Source organism: Amblyomma mixtum, chromosome 1 (assembly GCF_055824585.1).
Source record: "Amblyomma mixtum isolate Tamu chromosome 1, ASM5582458v1, whole genome shotgun sequence".
Lineage (NCBI taxonomy): Eukaryota > Metazoa > Arthropoda > Arachnida > Ixodida > Ixodidae > Amblyomma > Amblyomma mixtum.
Window position 1 is genome coordinate 134,191,581 of NC_143012.1, and position 19,684 is coordinate 134,211,264.

General features: G+C 47.6%; 1 protein-coding gene across 1 annotated transcript in view; it reads right to left on the reverse strand.

Annotated features, from left to right (window-relative positions):
* Positions 1-243: 243 nt before the first annotated feature.
* Positions 244-19,684, reverse strand: part of LOC149367653 (acetylcholinesterase-like) — a 176,860-nt gene continuing 157,419 nt past the window's right edge. Inside the window, exons 6-7 of the mRNA XM_089575250.1 lie at positions 16,050-16,217; positions 244-528 (exon numbers count right to left, since the gene is read on the reverse strand). Of these exons, the coding sequence (XP_089431376.1) occupies positions 244-528; positions 16,050-16,217 (453 nt within the window). The remainder of the gene's footprint in view (positions 529-16,049; positions 16,218-19,684) is intronic.

Consider the following 19,684-nt stretch of genomic DNA (forward strand, 5'->3'; position numbering starts at 1 on the left):
GTAATGGCTGATGCGCTGCGCTCAAATATCGCATTACGAAGTAGCGTAATCGTCGGCAATTTTGAGTAAGTAGGTCTGCTTTTAACTGTTGATTAATCTTTCATGCGCAAGGCGAAGAACACTACTTCGGGTTACACATTATGTAAAAGATAGTATGTCGAGAGAGATCCCCGGCGGCACTATGCATGGGCTCTCGTTGCTGGCAAGCCAACCTGCCTTTTTTCTATCACAAGCTGGAGGCTGTCACCTATTTTTGGCAAAGTCTGTCCACAGCTGGATGACCCTTCGGCTTAGGCGCTTCAGTGACTCGTTCCCAGGGCGCAACAGGTGCTTCCCGAAGAGCATCTCGAGGCTGCCCACCCGCTCCTCGGAGTCCGTGCCGCCGAGCAAGTAGCGGTACACGCGGTTCCCGCCCCCAGCCAGCAGGTAGTCGACGAAGTACCGCTGCGGACACACCACCAGCATGTCGACCAGAATGTCCAGGCTGTAGGGGCGCCAGCGACCGATGTTGCCCCTCTTCAGGTAACGCTGCCGAAAAGGAGGGAAGAATAATATGGATCGAGGATAATACGCGTCAGCTGCACTGGCGCAGTGACAACAGTGCGCGATGAGAAACAGTGCAGGACATTTTTATGTGACATCCAGGAGGCGACCGGGCAGATTTTATTCGTACCGACAAAATACAATGCAGACATTGCAGTAAGCGTCTTCTTAAAAACAGAACTTTCGTCCTAGATAAAACATTTCAAAAGCTGAGTTCTTGCACGTGCCCGTTTTCAAGATCTCGCGAACGTTACACTATGGACACCATAAGAAATCATTTGGATCTAGTGGTCCATGTACTTTACACCTGGATACCACTTAATTAGGCGATGTAGTTATTTTGTCTGCAAGGACATTCAACTACGAACCCAAATTTCCTGGAGCGCACATTTCGAAATGTGCTCACAATAGAGAGCCTTACTTCACTGCATCTTAAAAGCCCAAAGGAGCGACATATCCCACTGCAAATGAAACCCTTGTTCGCAATACTTAGGCTGATTTTTGTTCCACCACAGAGGGCAGCTCATATTAAAACTGGCGCTTACTTGGCAGTAATTAAGAATAATTTCAAAATTGTTCATCTGAAAAACACTCCTTCGATTTTTTAACTTTCAGCTATAAACCTCCAGGACTATTGCCTCCACGTGATTTTAAAGCTGGTCGGAATATTCTTCCCAAGATTCTTTTATATACCATACTGCTGTGTACCTTATTTCCTAAGTGCTGTGTCCCCTTATTTACTTTCTGCGTGTGTTACCAGTGTAGTGGTCCGTACTAGCAGACACTTGTCCATCTTCGCGTGCTGTCGCCAGATGCCCCCCACGTTGCGCCCCCGCACCCTCCTCTTGTTCTGGGAAGCCACTCCCTCCCGTGGATGCTTCACCGCTCCCTCGTTTTTTTTTGGGCGGCCAGTTCGACTTCTGCCTCTGTCGCCGCTGGTCGTACCCTCATGAGTTTTAAATAAACAGTCTGTAAGTACCGTGTGCATCTTTAGCAGCACTGAACACAGCGACAGGACACGACAGCGGCGACGAGAAAGTGGATTCCACCCGCGCTACGCAACGCTATTGACAAGCTCTGGCTACACGTGGGTTTCAGAACCAAAAATCAGAATTCAACGACTCATCGGGGTCATCGTGGTTTGGACGCCTTCAGTACTACTATGAAACTGACGACATCACAGACTCAGCCATAAAGAGGGCCACCTGCTGACACTGTGCGTGGAGCAGGCCTACAACACTCTGCGCCCTTGTTCGTCCAACCACACCAGTGGCAGTGTCTTACGACGACATCATCGCAGCACTGCAAAAGCGCCTGACTCAAGGCCATCAGAGGTCTACAGCCGGGCTCGCTTCCAACGACGAGATCAACCGGAAGGAGAAACTGTGAGCGCCTGCACAGCAGCGCTCAAGAAGCTTGCGGCCGACTGCAATTTCGGGACGCTGACCACAACAGCTACCGGGCAGGAAAGAGACGCGGCTTCTTCTGCTAACCCCACCATGCTTCCCTTAAGCGTGATGTTACGTGAGAGATTTGAGTGCGGACTGAGTGACGAGTCACTACTGCAGCGCCTGTTCGCTGAGAAGGACCTTACATTCAACAAAGCTTACGACATCGCCATACGAGCAGAGATCGCCGGTCACCAGCAGAGAGAAATTCGCCCGAACATCGAGCTGGCACCCCAAACAGCAACCAGGTGCGCAAACATTCTGATATAGCAAAATCGGTTAAAAAGGCACAACGGTGCTGGCAGTGTGACGACCAGCACAACTCCCAAGAATGTCGATTCCAGTCAGCCACGTGTAATTTTTGCCACAAATACGGGCATATCGAAAGAGCTTGCATTACGAAGAGGAGGCTTGTCAAGATAAAGACCCAGCCTAATCACAGCGTCGACGCCTCAGAGAATACGCCGCGACCTTATGTGCATGGAACATCAGCAGCACCATCTGTGTTGTACGTCCTGAACACCATGACTCTCGGCACGCGACCGAAGATGTTTACCGAAGTAAGCGTACATCAACAACTGATTAAGTTTGAGATGGACTCCGGTGCAGCCTGTACTCTGATCAGTGAGGACACGTTCCGAACTTCGTGGCCATCTGACTCACCAGGCCTGCAAAAAGACGAAACACACCTGCGAACGTGGTCAGGACAGAATCTGCCACTATTGGGCTCTGCCAGCGTGCAGGTTAATTACAACGGCCAGACCCATACGCTACCTCTGCTTGTTGTGAAGGGCTCAGGATAAATCCTTCTAGGGAGAAACTGGTTCGCTTCATTGGACGTGACGATATACGGCATACACCAGACACCGAGCCACAACTTGGTTGAGCAACTGCAAGAGAAATATGAAAGAGTATTCTCGGATGAAATTCCAGGAAATGAAGGGTCCCCAGTCCCACTGGAGTTGTGGGACAATGCGGAACCAAAATTTCTGAAAGCCAGGCCGGTGCCGTTTGCTCTCCGAGCTTCGGTTGAAAAGCAGTTGGGCAAACTGGACCAGCAAGGTGTAAGCGAGCCGACGCCACATTCACAAGGGGCCACACCACTTGTGGTAGTTCGCAAGAAGAACAGAACCATACGCCTCTGCGGAGACTGCCGGAACACCGTCAAACTTGCGACTAAAGCGTCCTCTTACCCGCTGCCGACACCTGAAGAAGTATTCAGTGTGCTACGTGGCGCAAGAGTCTTCAGCTCATTGGACCTCACCCAGGCATATCAGCAGCTGGAAGTGTGCGAATCAACTGCAGAATTATTGGCAACTGACACACTGAAAGCTTTCTTGGGATGGCGTTGCGCACACGAACAAACATACACAGGAAGAGGCAGAAGACAGAAAGAGCGCAAACTATCAACTAGATTTATTGCTTTCGCAACAGAATATATATGCAGCATATACACGTGCAAAACAGAATAGGGAGAGGGAAAAAAAGTTCAAGGGGGAAGGGGAAATCAAGTCAGGCCTGCATAGGTCAGCGAAAGCTACGGATAAAATTCCTTTCCCTATCATATAAGGTGACCGAGGTATCGCTAATACAATTTCCGCCTTTTTCTCTGATGTGGAAAGCTTCTAAAAGTTCGCGGGCTATTTTGCTTTTGCTCTTGCCCAGAATCTTGATGTAATTGAGCCTCGGCTCACAACCAGAGCATGAAATGCAATGGGCGGGCAAGTTAGCCCCGTCTCTTTTTCTTACAGATAGAGCATGCTCCCCTGCGCGCTCATTTATGCAGCGTCCAGTTTGGCCGACATACACGCGTCCACACTTGAGCGGGATTTGATACACCACGCCCGTGGCACATTTGACATATTGTTCCGCATGTTTTATTGTACATGCGCTCCGTGGGGCTCCTTCCTCGGCGATCCTGGGGCATAACCCAGCAAGCTTTTTTGGAGCCGAAAAAACCACCGGAACACCATGCCTGTTTGCCACTTTCTTTAAATTGTGGGCGACTTTGTGCATGTAGGGAAGCACCGTCGGCTTAGCACTCCGCAAGCGCTCAAGGTCACAGCTATGCTTGCCTTTCTTTGTCTTCTGGAGAAGGTTCTCGGCTACGGCTGTGATGAGCGAGCAGGGGAATCCGGCTGAAAGCAGCCTGGTGATCTGATTATGGAAGCTGGAATGCATTTCATGCTCGCATGATTTGGTTAAGGCTGATTCTAGGCACGAGTTTGCAATTGCTCTTTTCACAATCTTTGAATGTGCAGAATCAAATGGAAGTAGTGCTTTCTGTGCTCGAGGAGCATATTTCCAACAGACATGTTGGAAATATGCTCCTCGAGCACAGAAAGCACTACTTCCATTTGATTCTGCACATTCAAAGATTGTGAAAAGAGCAATTGCAAACTCGTGCCTAGAATCAGCCTTAACCAAATCATGCGAGCATGAAATGCATTCCAGCTTCCATAATCAGATCACCAGGCTGCTTTCAGCCGGATTCCCCTGCTCGCTCATCACAGCCGTAGCCGAGAACCTTCTCCAGAAGACAAAGAAAGGCGAGCATAGCTGTGACCTTGAGCGCTTGCGGAGTGCTAAGCCGACGGTGCTTCCCTACATGCACAAAGTCGCCCACAATTTAAAGAAAGTGGCAAACAGGCATGGTGTTCCGGTGGTTTTTTCGGCTCCAAAAAAGCTTGCTGGGTTATGCCCCAGGATCGCCGAGGAAGGAGCCCCACGGAGCGCATGTACAATAAAACATGCGGAACAATATGTCAAATGTGCCACGGGCGTGGTGTATCAAATCCCGCTCAAGTGTGGACGCGTGTATGTCGGCCAAACTGGACGCTGCATAAATGAGCGCGCAGGGGAGCATGCTCTATCTGTAAGAAAAAGAGACGGGGCTAACTTGCCCGCCCATTGCATTTCATGCTCTGGTTGTGAGCCGAGGCTCAATTACATCAAGATTCTGGGCAAGAGCAAAAGCAAAATAGCCCGCGAACTTTTAGAAGCTTTCCACATCAGAGAAAAAGGCGGAAATTGTATTAGCGATACCTCGGTCACCTTATATGATAGGGAAAGGAATTTTATCCGTAGCTTTCGCTGACCTATGCAGGCCTGACTTGATTTCCCCTTCCCCCTTGTCCTTTTTTTCCCTCTCCCTATTCTGTTTTGCACGTGTATATGCTGCATATATATTCTGTTGCGAAAGCAATAAATCTAGTTGATAGTTTGCGCTCTTTCTGTCTTCTGCCTCTTCCTGTGTATGTTTGTTCGTGTGCGCAACGCCATCCCAAGAAAGCTATGCACCAACTCGCCCAGCAAGAAGTTCTTCTACATTACTTGACACACTGAAAGGTTTGTACAAAGTCAAGCGACTGCCTTTTGGCGTAGCTGCAGCCACGGCCATATTTAAAAACTTTATGGAAACAGTGCTTCAGGGTATTCCCGGAGTTTGTGTCTACCTTGACGATGACATAATGAGTGGCACTTACACTGAAGAGCATGCAGCGCGCCTAGGGCTCGTTCTCGAAAAGATAGCAAACGCTAATTTGCGCATAAGCATAGCGAAATGCTGTGTTGCGGTGCCAGAGGTGCAATTTCTGCGACACCGAATTCATGCAGAGGTTATTCACCCTACCGAGGACAAAGTGCGAGCGATCACAGAAGCACGAAGGAGGAGCTACATGTTTTTCTCGTACGCTTGACGTTCTACGACAGGTTCTTGGAACAAAGAGCTACCGTGGCCAACGACTTGTACCAACTCCTTCGGAAACATGTGACATGGTGTCCCGAATTGGCTGACGCGTCCCTGACTGCTGAAGGGGAACGCTTTCGCGTGCAGGTTAGAAGAAGAAAACAAACGAATCAAACAAAACAAAAGGAAGCCGTGTTTATACTTTAAAAGAAAGCAGCCAATAAAAGATGCGAAAACAACAAGAAAAGCACACACTCGAAAATTGCACACCACCTCCACGCTTGAACGGGACGCAGTAGGCTTGCGTCGATGATTCAAGGAAAGCCCCCGCCAGCACGGACACAACGTCCGACGGCTGCCACCTCCACGCTTGAATCCCCAGACTTGCGCTGCGGTGTCTTCCTCTACACCTAGGTTTACTGAGAGGTCAGCTCTCCGCTCCTCGTGCCCGCCTCGCACACACCATTCACACCTGCACACGCGCAACGCGGAGCTGGCACGCGCGGCGGTCCGCTGTCCAACGCACCCCTCTCGACACGCCGCGTTCCAAACATTCCTCGACGGTTTGGTGTGCACATCACACATTGACATGGGCGCCATGCCATCAGCAGTCTTTCGGCGCTCTGAAAGACCTGCTTCGAAGGTGTACAGTCCTCCGCCACTACGACGAAAGGAATCCTCTGCTTTTGGCTTGCGACGCATCTCCGTGCGGAGTCGGCGCGGTTCTGTCACAAACAGACGACGTACGTTGTCGCAAGCAGAACTCAACTACGCACAACTTGACAAATAAGGACAAGCCATCGTCTACGAGGCGACACACTTTCGCCAGTATGTTGCCGGCCAAAAGGTGACCTTTATAACCGATCACCGACCACTATTAGGCATTCTGGGACCACAAAAGCCTATGCCACCAACTCTGTCTCCGCGAATGACACGTTGGTGCATCAAACTCTTAGCGTACGACTACGAGGAAGGCTCTGAGACATGTAAAATGCAGCCAACAGCTGCTGTCCAGTTGTCGGCCGGACCCGCACGTCCAGATAAGAGTTGAACCAGCTTCCCCCGGTCGCCGGACCCCCATTGTCTGGCCAGTGCGCTGCGTCGTCCGCATGCTTGCGGATCCGCTCAGAAAACGACAGTAAGATGACCTTTAAGCCAAAGAGGAATACATACTGAAGGAACTTGAACAGAACGAGATAGTCATTGCTATGTAAGCTTCAGCGGTATGGTTTCCGCGGTCAAGCAGCATCGCATGTCAGGCCTGCCGTATGCAACGCAAACCGGCAGTAATAATAAATGGCTTCCCATCGAATATCACTCAGCCAAAGAGCATTTTAGGCCCTTGTGTTTTACCATTCTTATTATGGCATAGTACGTGCGATTCCCCTTATCAAATTTATAATTTAAACTGACGACACTAGTAGATCTGTGGTTGGAAAAATATTCGTGACTTGAAAGACGCCTGGAACAATGCCTTGAAGCCAACAGAAAACTGAACTATTAGAAGGCGTCACATATTAAAACAGAGAAGGCTAAATTAGTTGTTTCAGATGTCAAAATATCCAAGTTTGTCTCAACAAGAATATGTTTCTGAGTCTATCCCCTTAGATACTGTACCTTCGCTAAAACCATTAGGTGCGATATTTAATTAAAATCTATCTTGGAATGATCATGTAAGCTTCTGACTAAAGGCCGACATATTATTGGTATTCGCTGTAGGAACAATGAAGCATGCCACAAATTGCATTGCTGTTGTTATTTGAGCCAATGCTACAATATCGTCGCAGATGTCGCCATTTAATTTGGGAAGTAGAAAACCAGCGAAAAGGACGCATTCACTAGGAGGAGAAGTACACAGGACAACGCTGGAAACGCAACTTAAAATTCTTTATTTGTTAGATCGCCAACATCAAAACAGGGTGCACATGCGCGAGAGCACCACGAACGCTATCAAAACAGCAAACACAAACTGATTAAGCGAGCGAAGATTGCATGTGGCAACCTATGTCCCATTCATGAAAGTGTACTCTTTTGCCGTGAACCTAACAGAGCTGTCGCTGACGCATTCAGTTCCTAACTGCTTGATTTTAAATGCTTCTAAGATTTATCGTTCTATGTGTTTTCCCGCGGCCGGTGATTTAGACATTATGGAACAGAGGGGTGCAGTCTTTGCAGTGGTTGCAATGTCTTGGAAGATTTGCTGTGTTGCCTGGCTGCAGCGAAGTGCGGTGCTGCCTCGTACGGTCGTTGACGCATTGACCCGTTTGACCTATGTAGGCCTTGCCACAGGACAGTGGGAGCGAGTAAACAACATCGGTTGTGCATTTCGTGAACATGCTCTGGTGTTCAACATTACCTTTATTTTTTGTGCTAATTTTTTCTAATTTTTCTGTGCTTGTTTGTGCTGAGAATGTTTTTCTCATCAAAAACGCATAAAACTGGCTGCCCTGTTAGGGCCATTGTCACAGAGGACAGTTCGTGGCAGAAATTAGTGGGCCAGTTTTTGAAACGATCCTTGGACCCCTTGGCACCTGACGGCGCTCGGACCTCGATGGACGTCGTGGACTACTTATCCGCTACCAGTGTGAGTGCCAATTCCGCCTTTTCCGTGGACATCGAAGACCTCTTCTATTCAGTTCCCCAAAAGGACTTGTTAGTTATTGTGCGAGATCTCATCGAAAACCGAGGTGCAGTGGCCTTCTAGAACAGCTCGGGCATATCGGTGAATTCCTTTTTGGAACTTTTGACTTGCTACCTTTCTTCCACTGTGGTAGAACATGAAAACAACAGGTACATACAGAAGCAGGGCGTTCCCATTGGCTCGTGTGTAGCTCCTATTTTGTGCCACATTTTTTTATCTTATTTTGACAATTTGTTGCATGACACGCTTATTGACGATCGAGTAGTGAAAGTGTTTAGGTATGTAGACGATTTCTTAATTTTCTTGAAACTAACTTCCCGTGAGAGTGTCGAAGCGGCCGCAAATGACATTTTGACCTTCTTTACTGATACCTGTCCTGGCTTGAGTTTTACTCATGAAGTGCCCCTTGATGACTCAATTAGGTTTTTAGACTTGACTCTCACCTTCTCTGATGAAAGCCATGTTTGCTGGAGCTACTCTCCACGGATCAAGAAAAGCCTGCTGTCCTACTCCTCCTCACATTCCAAACTTGTGAAGAGAGGCATTGCCAACCTTTGCCTCGGTAATGCTCTGCGCAGGTCTTGTACACACAATATGCAAAAGAGTTTCTTAGCGCAACTTGACCGCTTGAGGTCAGCGGGCTACCCTGAGGACGTCCTCGTTTCTATTGCTGAGACCTTGATCAGTAAGTTTAAGTCAAAGTACAAAAGAGATGAAACGCCTAGTGAACAATTCAGACCTGCGGTAATGCCATACCTGCATAAAGTCTCACATAACGTTAAAAAGGTAGCCATGAAATACGGTGTTAAGGTAGTCTTTTCTGCACCCACCAAACTGTCGTCGCTTTGTTCACGTATCTCAAAAATTAGCACAAAAAAGAAATGTAATGTTAAACACCAGAGCATGTTCACGAAATGCACAACCGATGTTGTTTACTCGCTCCCACTGTCCTGTGACAAGGCCTACATAGGTCAAACGGGTCAATGCGTCAACCACCGTATGAGGCAGCACCGCACTTCGCTGCAGCCAGGCAACACAGCAAATCTTCCAAGACATTGCAACCACTGCAAAGACTGCACCCCTCTGTTCCATAATGTCAAAATCATCGGCCGCGGCAAAACACAGATAGAACGAGAAATCTTAGAAGCATTTAAATTCAAGCAGTTAGGAACTGAATGCGTCAGCGACAGCTCTGTTAGGTTCACGGCAAAAGAGTACACTTTCATGAATGGGACATAGGTTGCCACATGCAAACTTCGCTCGCTTAATCAGTTTGTGTTTGCTGTTTTGATAGCGTTTGTGGTGCTCTCGCGCATGTGCGCCCTGTTCTGATGTTGGCGATCTACCAAGTAAAGAATTTTCAGTTGTGTTTCCAGCGTTGTCCTGTGTACTTCTCCTCCTTGTGAATGCGTCCTTTTCGCTGGTTTTCTACGTACCATGCACCAACTGGCCCAACAAGCTACGCTTCTTCAATATTAATTTGGGAAGGAACATCCGCAGGAAATATTTACAAACTACATGTTTCACAGAAAAACTTGACTCTTGGCAACATTACGGAAACTTATGAAATGAGGATGCTTTTCTTAAAATATAATGTACTTCCAGTTACTAACTCTTACAACTACCGCTTGTGGAAAATTACAAAAAATGAAATTTTAAAGAAGTCATCTTTGCGTTCAAGGTTAGCTGGGGCTATCAAAACAAGTATCAATGTACAGTACGAGAAATGTTGAGCAGTGGAGCGCGAAAACTTATACTTTCTACCGGGATCTAAAACTAAAAGATAGGCTTCCCCAACTTCCTAACAATCTTGCGAAAAGCAATATTGTTCTTCGAAATGTGACATGCTGGAACATGTTTGAGTATTCTTTGCATTTATTCTAAACCTCTTTTTCTGTGACTTGTTTTATGTCATTATCATCATCATCCACCTGATGAGCACCATTTAAACTTCACCAATGGTTCCCCTCACTCTACAAACCAGTGTGCCCACACTGTGGAAAAATAGCGACAGTTTTTCGCATGGTTTGGGCATAGCGACTCAATCCTGCTACTGACTGATTTGGAGCAGAGAGAGGCCATTCTGCAAAGCTAAGACCCCGACCAGCAACGAGGAATGGTTCCCAGGGCCCACACAGCAGCAAAGGCCAGTGGGCTGCCGGAAGAGGCGGACCACCCAAGACTTCGGTAAGAGCCATTGTTTAATAAAGTTTTAAATCAATCAGTCATCCGCCTGAGTACGCCCACTGCAGAGCAAAGGCCTCTGCCATGTCTCTTCAATTAACTCTGTCAGTTGCTATCTCCAGCCGCCGCATCCCCATAAGCTTTTAATCTCCTCCGCCCACCTAACTTTCTGGCGCCCCCTGCTCCGCTTGCCTTCTCTTCGAATTTATTCCGTTACCCGTTACTCAGTTTTATGTACTTGATTTCTTTTCCACATTATCGTTGCAAGTTCCTCGCGGCTTTTTCCGTGCGCTCTTCATTGTGCGCGAAATTTCGTGAACGAAAAAGGGATTCGTTCTGTCTGTTTATCCTTGTGTCCAGGTGCAGATGTGATGTACTTTGCCGTATGATGTCCATTGAAAGACCGGAATGTTGCCGCCGAAGTGGCTTTCTCAAGCGGCATCTTTTACTCTGGGTCCCCACCGCAATTTGTACCATGATGGCGAAATTATTTGAATTCAATTCTATTTATCAGATTGTAAGGGTCTTCTCGTTGCGATTTTGGTTGCAGCTGCCCCAGGGGTAGCTGTGGTGGCTCGGCGAAAGAAAATCTAGGACAGTTCAATGCTCGGGATGCGCCGAAGTCACGGAGGACTGCTCCTTTGAGGACGGCCTAATCGGATTCTCAGATGCCGCAAGCTGAAAGCTGTTGAAAAATGATCATGCAGATAATGCTATGCCGCCTAGGCAGAAGGATGCTTCCATCTGGTACAGCCACGTAACGGGATTTTAAAGGGGAAAGCCTTTAATGGCTCATACTCGCCGCCATGACACTGTCTGTCCGTTCGTTACATCTGAAGTGAAAGTCATAACCAGTCATTACTACATGTAGTCACAGGTCATGACTAACCAGTCATTAACCAATAATTAGTCACACTAACTAGTCATTAACCAGTCATCAAGTAACTAGTCACAACTGGTTTGTCATGGCTGGTTAGTCAGGACTAGTTAGTAATTAACCAGTCATGACAAGTTAGTCACTAGTTAGTCTAGTTAGTCATGGGCTAGTTAGTCATGATTAGCCAATCCAAGTCGCCCCATAGCCACCTCGTGTGTGCCTACGGCCGTCGCCTCGTTGGTGGCTTACTTCGCAAGTGCTATGGTGGCGCCACTGTCACCCGCTGCTCTCTCGCCTGTCGCATTGCAGCAGTCGGATGCGACGGGTGCCTTCACAGATGCATCAACAGGGAAAGTTGCGTGCGCCTCGCGCATTTTAGATCGCCAATGTGCCCTCTGAATTTTTTTGCATAGAACAGCTGAAAGGCCACCGTGGGTCGGCCATATTCACCGCAGCAATCAAGTGCCATGCTTTGGTTGTAAGAGCGGAAGGTGAATTTGCAGCGGAAATGCGTAGACAGCGCCCGGGTCTGTAGCGCGCGCCAGGTCCGGCCTAGAGGTTCAGTCAGACAAGCCATGACAGCGTGGATGTTCGGAGGAAGCTGCCCTTATTTTTTGAGAGGGCAGCGCGGAAGCGGCATAGAAGTGCCAGACATCTCAAGTGACCGACTTATCGAGGCGCGTCGCCTTTGCGTCTTGTCCTATTCAATTACATTAGAAAGGCATCCAAGCTTGGGTGAAATTCACCGGGTTTTCAGGCCATCACAGTTGCTGCAATGTTTCTTAACTTCAGATGTCGTGGTAGGGGTGTCCTTGGGACCAGGAAATTGTATGTCTTCAGCTACCCCCTTTAGAAGCTATCGAGTCTAGTCTTCTTTGGGTAGGTGCCTGTTCGCAATTCGGCAGCTTCTGAACCTCCTCGCTGTACGTGGTGCAGATTTCTCCCTACAGCTACTGCGTTCGCTCGACCAGGGTCTGTTCCGCTTTTCGTTTCTTCGATGTGGGCATTTCGTAATCACGTCCACAAACTTATCCCACGCAAATAGGGTGCCTTCATGGTTCTAAAAGCCAAGGAGCGCTGTGCCCGCGAGAAAGAACATTTTACGAGCTGCAGTGTGCAATCCCAGTGGCTGATTGGTTGGTAGTGCTCAAGTCAATCTTTCCTTTGTAGCCGTATGGCTGCGCTCGGGTGGACGTCAATGAGTAATGACTCCCTTATTACAAATCTACCCCACCTTGAGGATTCCCCTAAGCATTTGGTCAACACTGTTCCCACTTCCAGTTATTGATCAATTCGCTTTCGCCCTACCATAAGCGTGCCGTCCCGGTTAGCTCAATCGGTCGAGCGACTGCTCCGGTGAAGTGGTGGTCCCGGGTTTGAACCCCGGACCAGGACGAATTTTCTTTAACTACGAATTTTCAGAGAAAGCTGTTTAGCTTTCCTTTGTAGCCGTAAGGCTGCGCTCGGGTGGATGTCAATGAGTAATTACTCCCTTATTACAAATCTACTCCACCTTGGGGGATTCCCCTAAACATTTGGTCAAGCCAGTCTTCAGCATCCACACCGCGAGAAAGTGTGCTCGACTCACTGTAATGTGGTAACGAACTGACTTGTTCCTGGCGTTCGAGGCACGGGTTGGAACCCGTCTCGTATGGGCTAGGAGATTCGTCGTGTCCATTTTGGCTCGCAATATTGGCTCCATCACCAAGGTGTAATGAAGGCTCTCGATTTTTTGTTTATTCACTTATTTATTTACTTATATACGCTAGGGGCTCGGGACAGCATTATATAGGGGGAGGGATGAGGTTTAATGAACAAGAAGAGCAATGATCATAAACATGCAAAGATGTCGATTTGAACATAGAACACAAATATAAGTGTTGAAAAGCAAACGAAAGAGAAGAAAATAAAAAGAAAGAAGGATGCTATCACTGATAGTTTAAAGAAAAAAAGTTTCCTACAAAGAAAAGTACGTGTACAGCACAGCATTTGTTGGGCACACTTTTTTGCTAATAACAACATAAAAAAGACAATCGGCAGAGGACGCTTCACAGAACAATACAGGCATCAGATAGGAGATTTTCTGTTTGGATCATATTTTATTTTTTTTATCACAAAGTAGTCACAAAGCAGTTAATACAAAGGCGGAAATTATAAATTCTTGAAAGATGAATGACTGCAGAGCTGATTGAAAAGAGACAGCGTCATTTATAGTGGCAACCCTTGATGGCAATGAATTCCCTTTTTCTAGTGATAATACAAGTGGTCAATAACGGAATTTTTCAGTTTGGGCAAAAATTGATTTTGTTTTGAATGCGGAAATGTCTATCCTAGTGGAAATGTGATGAGCTGGAAAAATATGTGAACGAGAAAATGACGTGTTACTATGGTATAAAGTATGAAAAAAAGGAAGCCGAGAATATGTAAGGCGCGGGGCGAGTGATTGCATAAGCAGAATGTCCGTGACACACAGGATGTGTGTGAAAGTTCAGTGACGCTTTGGAATCGCGAGCGTGATGACAGGATGAAACGTGCTGCTTTCTACTGGACAACTTCAAGGTGGTTGGTCTACTCCACATGATGTGGGAGCCAAACGATAGACGCGTATTGTAACGATGGCTGGATGAGCGAGTTGAATGCGAGAAGTCTAGTGTCACTGTTGGCCAGGTGAAGTCGTCGCTTGAGAAGGACTAGTTTCTTTAAAGCTTTGGAAGTTATCTGCTCTATATTGTCATGCTATATTAAAGTAGAAATAAATACTGTACCTAGCCATTTGAATGCCGAAACAGAGTCTGTTGAGGCATTTTAATTACATACGTGTTAACCGGAGTCATTGACGAAGAGGTAAATTTAAGATGCTTTGTTTTTCCTACGTTAATTTGCATCTGCCAAAAAGAGCACCACTGTATTTTTTTAGAGGCAGTCTGCAGTTCGAAATGTCGTTAGGGCTCGTTACCTCCTTGTATATTACGCAGTCGTCTGTGAATAAGCGAATGGCTGCATTTATGTTAGTTCCTATGTCATTAATATAAATTAAAAATAGGAGTGAGCCCAACACTGACCCCTGAGGTACATGTTATTGTACACTGACCCCTCGAGATGTAATTTTCTAGTTTGGCAGACTGATAGCGGTTGGTTAAAAACTGTCCAATCCATTTCGTTGTCTTCTGATCAAATTTGAGGTTATGGATTTTAAAAATTAAACGTTTATGGGAGACGCGATCAAATGCTTTTAAAATATCTACAAATACAGCATCAGCGTAGAGCAATGTGCGCAGGAAATGGTGTATGTCAGTGACTGATTCGAAGCGTTGAGTTCGGTCGAAAACACTTTTTATAAAATCCGTGCTGATTATTGAGGAACGGGATAAAACAGCGCAACACAAGACGAGATGTTCCGTTGCGCTCTTTTATCCAGTTCTTCAAAATATACCAAACAGCCCGTATTTACCCTCTTCTGGAGGTATTAAGTAGTACATAATTTTCTTTGAGATGTGTACAATATCCGTTCTAGTAACTTGCAGGTAATTGAGGTGACTGAGATGGGCCTGTAGTCACCGGATTTAAATACGGGTATTATAAATGCTGTCCTCCAATCATCCGGCACTCATCCTGTGTCGATGGATTGCTGAAACATTAAAGAAAGTAAGGGAGCTGAATACTGATTGGCAAGCTTTAGAAGTTTGGCGCTGATGCAGTCGGCACCTGGACTTGTAAGGGGGAGGCGTTCTATTGCCCTGGATATGCCGCGTGCTGTAACAGAGATTGGTGTAAAAGGAAACTTAATTGAAGGTTGTGAAACCTTAAGTGAATTATCAAGGGGCAGTTCATATGTGAATATCTTTGCAAAGTTATTCTTAAACTTCTCTGCCCAGTCGAACACTGGTAAAGCTATGCCGTCTTTCCCGAGAAGTGTTGGAATCGAGTGAATATTTTTTGGACTAACGACCTTCCAGAATTTTCTAGGGTCGGTTTTTAGCGTGTTAGGAAGTGTGAAGATGTCGTTTTTTGCGACAAGGGTATTTTTCTCTGCAAAGCCAGGTGTGCTTCTGTAGTTCTGTAAGCCAGCAGAGGTGTTCGATGTTGACGTTTTTTTATACGCAGTTTTTTTATTTTATTAGAGCACGTACCTTTTAACTTCTCGCGTGAACCATGGATCACCAGATTGTGACTTTATTGTCAATTTAGGTACGCAAGAATATTCTATCTCGTTCAACTTATCACGAAATATCCACCAGTCTTCATTAGTCGTCCGATTCCCGAGGCTTCTTACAAAGTCGACGGAGAAAGTTTGCAGAAGTAGATTAATTTTGTCAATGTCGGCACGGAGATAGTTGAGGATAATTTTTATTTGTTTTTGTTTTGTCAGTGTATGGAAGCGAGAACGAACATTGCAGAACTGTAAGACCACTGATTTCTTCTAGAATACCATGAACGGGAAAATGGGGGACAGCTAGTGCGCGGCCAGCGTCAAACCAGCTGCAGCTAAATTCCCTCGTTCTCTTCTCAGCACAGCGCTGATGCAGCAGTACTACAGATTGGTGATATAGCCACAATTCACGAGAGCCCAGCTATGGTATTTAAGCAGGCGATGCTTAAGAGATCGAAGACACGCAGACGGTGATGCAAAGGGAGGTGCGGGGGTTCGCCTTCAGAGCAGCCACCCACCTGTCGGTAGAAGTCAATCATGGGGGCGATGCTGTCCGCGTGGATGCCCACGCCGGACAGCACCTCGGGCAGATAGGGCGTGCCGCGCGTCTCGCTGGTGAGCAGGTACTGGCGCTGGATGATGTCCATCAGGCGGCCCCGCTCGTGGTCCGCGTGCCCGATCAGCACCTGCAGGCCGCGGAGCTGCGCACACCGGCTCCTTAGGACGTTGTCTCTCTCTCTCTCGTTCTTCCGTGCAGCATGCCGTCGGTCCTTTTGGCCCGCTACACGACATGGCATGGCTAATATCCTAACGTCGGAAATGCAGTGCAAAGGCAAGGCAAGCGAGGGAGGCAACGGAGTGTATTTCAAGGCAAGCGTGGCAGATGGGCGCATTATACTGCAGAGTTTGAGGGCATAAAGTGGCCGCAGCTGCCAGGACAGGAATAGGTGGAGGGATACGGGAAAGGTCTTTGTCCGGCACTGGATGTACTCAGCCTCATGATGACTCTGACATGACACAAGCGAGATTAGCAATATCAACGTATGCATTAAGCTCGCGTGCTGCGCGACTAAGTGGACGTCTTGCAAATGCGGTAACTACTGTGGCGCCCAAAGAACAGCTTAGCTAGTGCTGGCCTTCAATTCGACCAGCCCCTTTTTGCAACGGCCGACTTGTATGGGCGGCAAAGGCGGACTAACTCTTTTTCTTCGGATGTACTCGTGCCGCTATATTTGAAAAACTCGCTGCTCTTGTTGCGCAGTGATTCCAACCGGGCTGAAAAAATGTCCAAAGCTTTCCTAGCAGCGCTGAAAGGTAGTCGTCGCCGTCGCTTCGGTGCGTACATACTCGTTGCTCAGACATGTAATTCGTGCTTCCGGCTTGCTACGTGGGCTGACTTAGCTTCCGAGAGCATATTTCGCAGCCAATGAAGACGCATCCCGTTGTTGACATCAGTGAAATGGCTACAAAGAGTGATGGCGGCTGGAAACGAAAACGGCTCGCTGCCAGTGGTACTGCACTGTTACGTGAAAGTTCTTCCTTTATCATTTGTTCTTACGTCATTAGCCTTGATTGGTCGCTATTTCCTGATTTTTAGTTTCTCCGCTCCTTAATAGGCTTTTATGCGCGAACAATAAATTTTCAAATGTGGAGTCCGCAAGCGGCACATCCTATAAGAAGGAGCACGCTTTTTGCTTTCTCTCCTCAAGCAATCTTGTGCAAACAACTCTTGCTCAACAAGTCTTGCTCACCTTGCGGAGACCACACGGCGGCTCGCCCGCATTGGATCTCCGTGGTGAATAGAGGAATCCGCTTCCACTTTGTATCATCTCACACATACGTTGCGATAAACGTGATAACTTGCAGCTTGTTTTCAGATAGGTGCCGATTTTCGAACCCCAAAGCCCAACAGCAGACGATGCACTGTCGTCATGGAAACGCGCTGGGAGAGCGAGGTGCGCAGCGATGTGTCAACTTGCGAATGGCTTTTTCTTTCATCTAATTTTTGTCTCCGTACACTGCGTGAAGATCACGGCCAGCAAAGCCCACAGCTGCGGGCGTTTTTGTATTAATGCGAGAGCGTGAAGGGTACTGCTCATAGGGAAACTCGGCGCCCTGACTCTAAAATTGTGATTGGCCGAAAGGGCCGTTACGCCACATATACATGACCCCGCGCGAGCATTAAAAATCGGCAGCGATCCACAATATAATAAAGATGACGTCATTACGAAATTTTCCTTGGTCTACCGGGTTGTGACGTCATTGCACCACCATTGCGTAGTCTTAAAAAACAAAAGCAAGGGCGCTGAAAAGAAGAATGGTCCCGCCGTGGCTCGAATCGCTGGCCCTTTTGTTGTGAGCCCGGCTCACGAGTTCTCGAGTGCTCAGGAACATTTTTCCGACGTGGCTATACAGAAAGTGTCCTCTGTGTTGCAAAAAAACAGGAACAAATAAAAAATTCTGCAGCCGCGGTCGCTGAGTAATTAAAGCGCTCGGCTGCTGACCGGAAAGACGCGAAGCGGGCACTGTTCTTTGTGTGTTTTAGCAGAAAAGAACATGTGTAAGATAAGTTTATGACTCTCCTGAATTTTCTTGGCAAGACTCTCCAGCAACAACAAGCAACACTAAAATCTCGATGTAGCAGATAGTTTTAAGGTCAACTCTTTCGGCAGAACACGCCAGGAACACAAGAAAGATCCCTGCTTTGGATTATCTCAGATGCGTGCACCCACATATTCCAGCTTTTTCTGACATGGGCAAATAGAAGATCGCGTTGGCATGAAAGAACAGCTAAGCCGTCGAGGTTCACAGCGGCACGCGCTTGGCGAGCGTGCATGCGCTTATCCTTCTCGCGTCCTGCACATATCGCTCCGTCGCAGGAAGCCTGCGCTGATTAGATTTATTTATTTTTTGGTCGCACAGTTTACCACACGGCGCATAAAGAAAGCTGGGGGAGTGAGAAACTCTCCCAAGCATGCTTAAATGTAAGCAACGACAAGAGTGTAGTGGTTTTTCGTCAAGCACAAATCGAAGGGAGTCACAGTTTGGAGACAGCCTTGCTTCCCGAAGAACCCGGGCGCGCACCAGTGGTGCTCCTGGGCATGTCCACAGTAGGTCCTGCAGCACTCTTTTGTCAGAGACAGGTGCTTCGCAATGCGGGAACTACTCAGGAATTAAGCCACTGACGCCGAACTGCCCGTGTAAGATCATCATCCACCAGGAGAGATCTGCTACACCCAATGGGCAAGTCCGGACTGCTGTGTCGATGACAGCGCCGTAACATACAAACTCGAGAGCAGGAAGCACCTGTAGCGATTTCTAATGCCACCGGCCTGCTCTGACAGGTATGAGCTATCCGCGCTCTGTCGAAGACACACGAGGCGTGCGTCTGCGAACTGGGCTATCGGCCTGAAAGCGCCCTCGTATTTCTAAAAATGTGGTCATGCTCTGTAGCCGCCCAAGCGGCTGACGTCCGCTGCTTTTAAGCACCCAGCAGAAAAATTCCAGCTTGTGGTGATGGTGAAAAATGCTGGATTAGACTTGCAGTATTCTCTCGGCAATTGCTCCACCTCAGTCGCTGATTTAACTGATTGTGTCAGCACCACTGCTGTCCTTGAGAAATTTCAGCGCCGCCTGGGCACTGCAGATTGCGTATAGGGCGCCGATGAATACGAAAGTCGGCAGTCGCACGACATAGCTGCTGTGCGCAGCACTCTTGCCTGTTGCGCAAGCAAGCGACCAAACTCAATACAAGAGCTCGCTAATATTTACAGAGTGGCAAGATATTTTTGCTTTTTTTCACCTTTGCTTGGTTTAATTTGGTGACACACTCTCGTATGACTGTGTTCACGCTTGCATTAACAAACAATAATATCCGACTTTCACTCCCTGGCATCGTCACCATCCTGGGCGTATCATGTCCGGCAGTAAGAATGAACCGACAAGTTCCTTTCCTCTCTCTTGTAACAGACTGATGCGTGAGTCACACTGCACAGCATCAAAAGCGCTTTATTGAGAGAATACGACTGCTTAAATAGCTACGGCGGTGGCCAGTTATCAGCACAACCGGTGATAGCAACACAGGCACAAAGCTGGTGCATGCTCTCCTCTGGCACACCAACGTCACAGTGCGTGACTGCCCAATCTATCACAT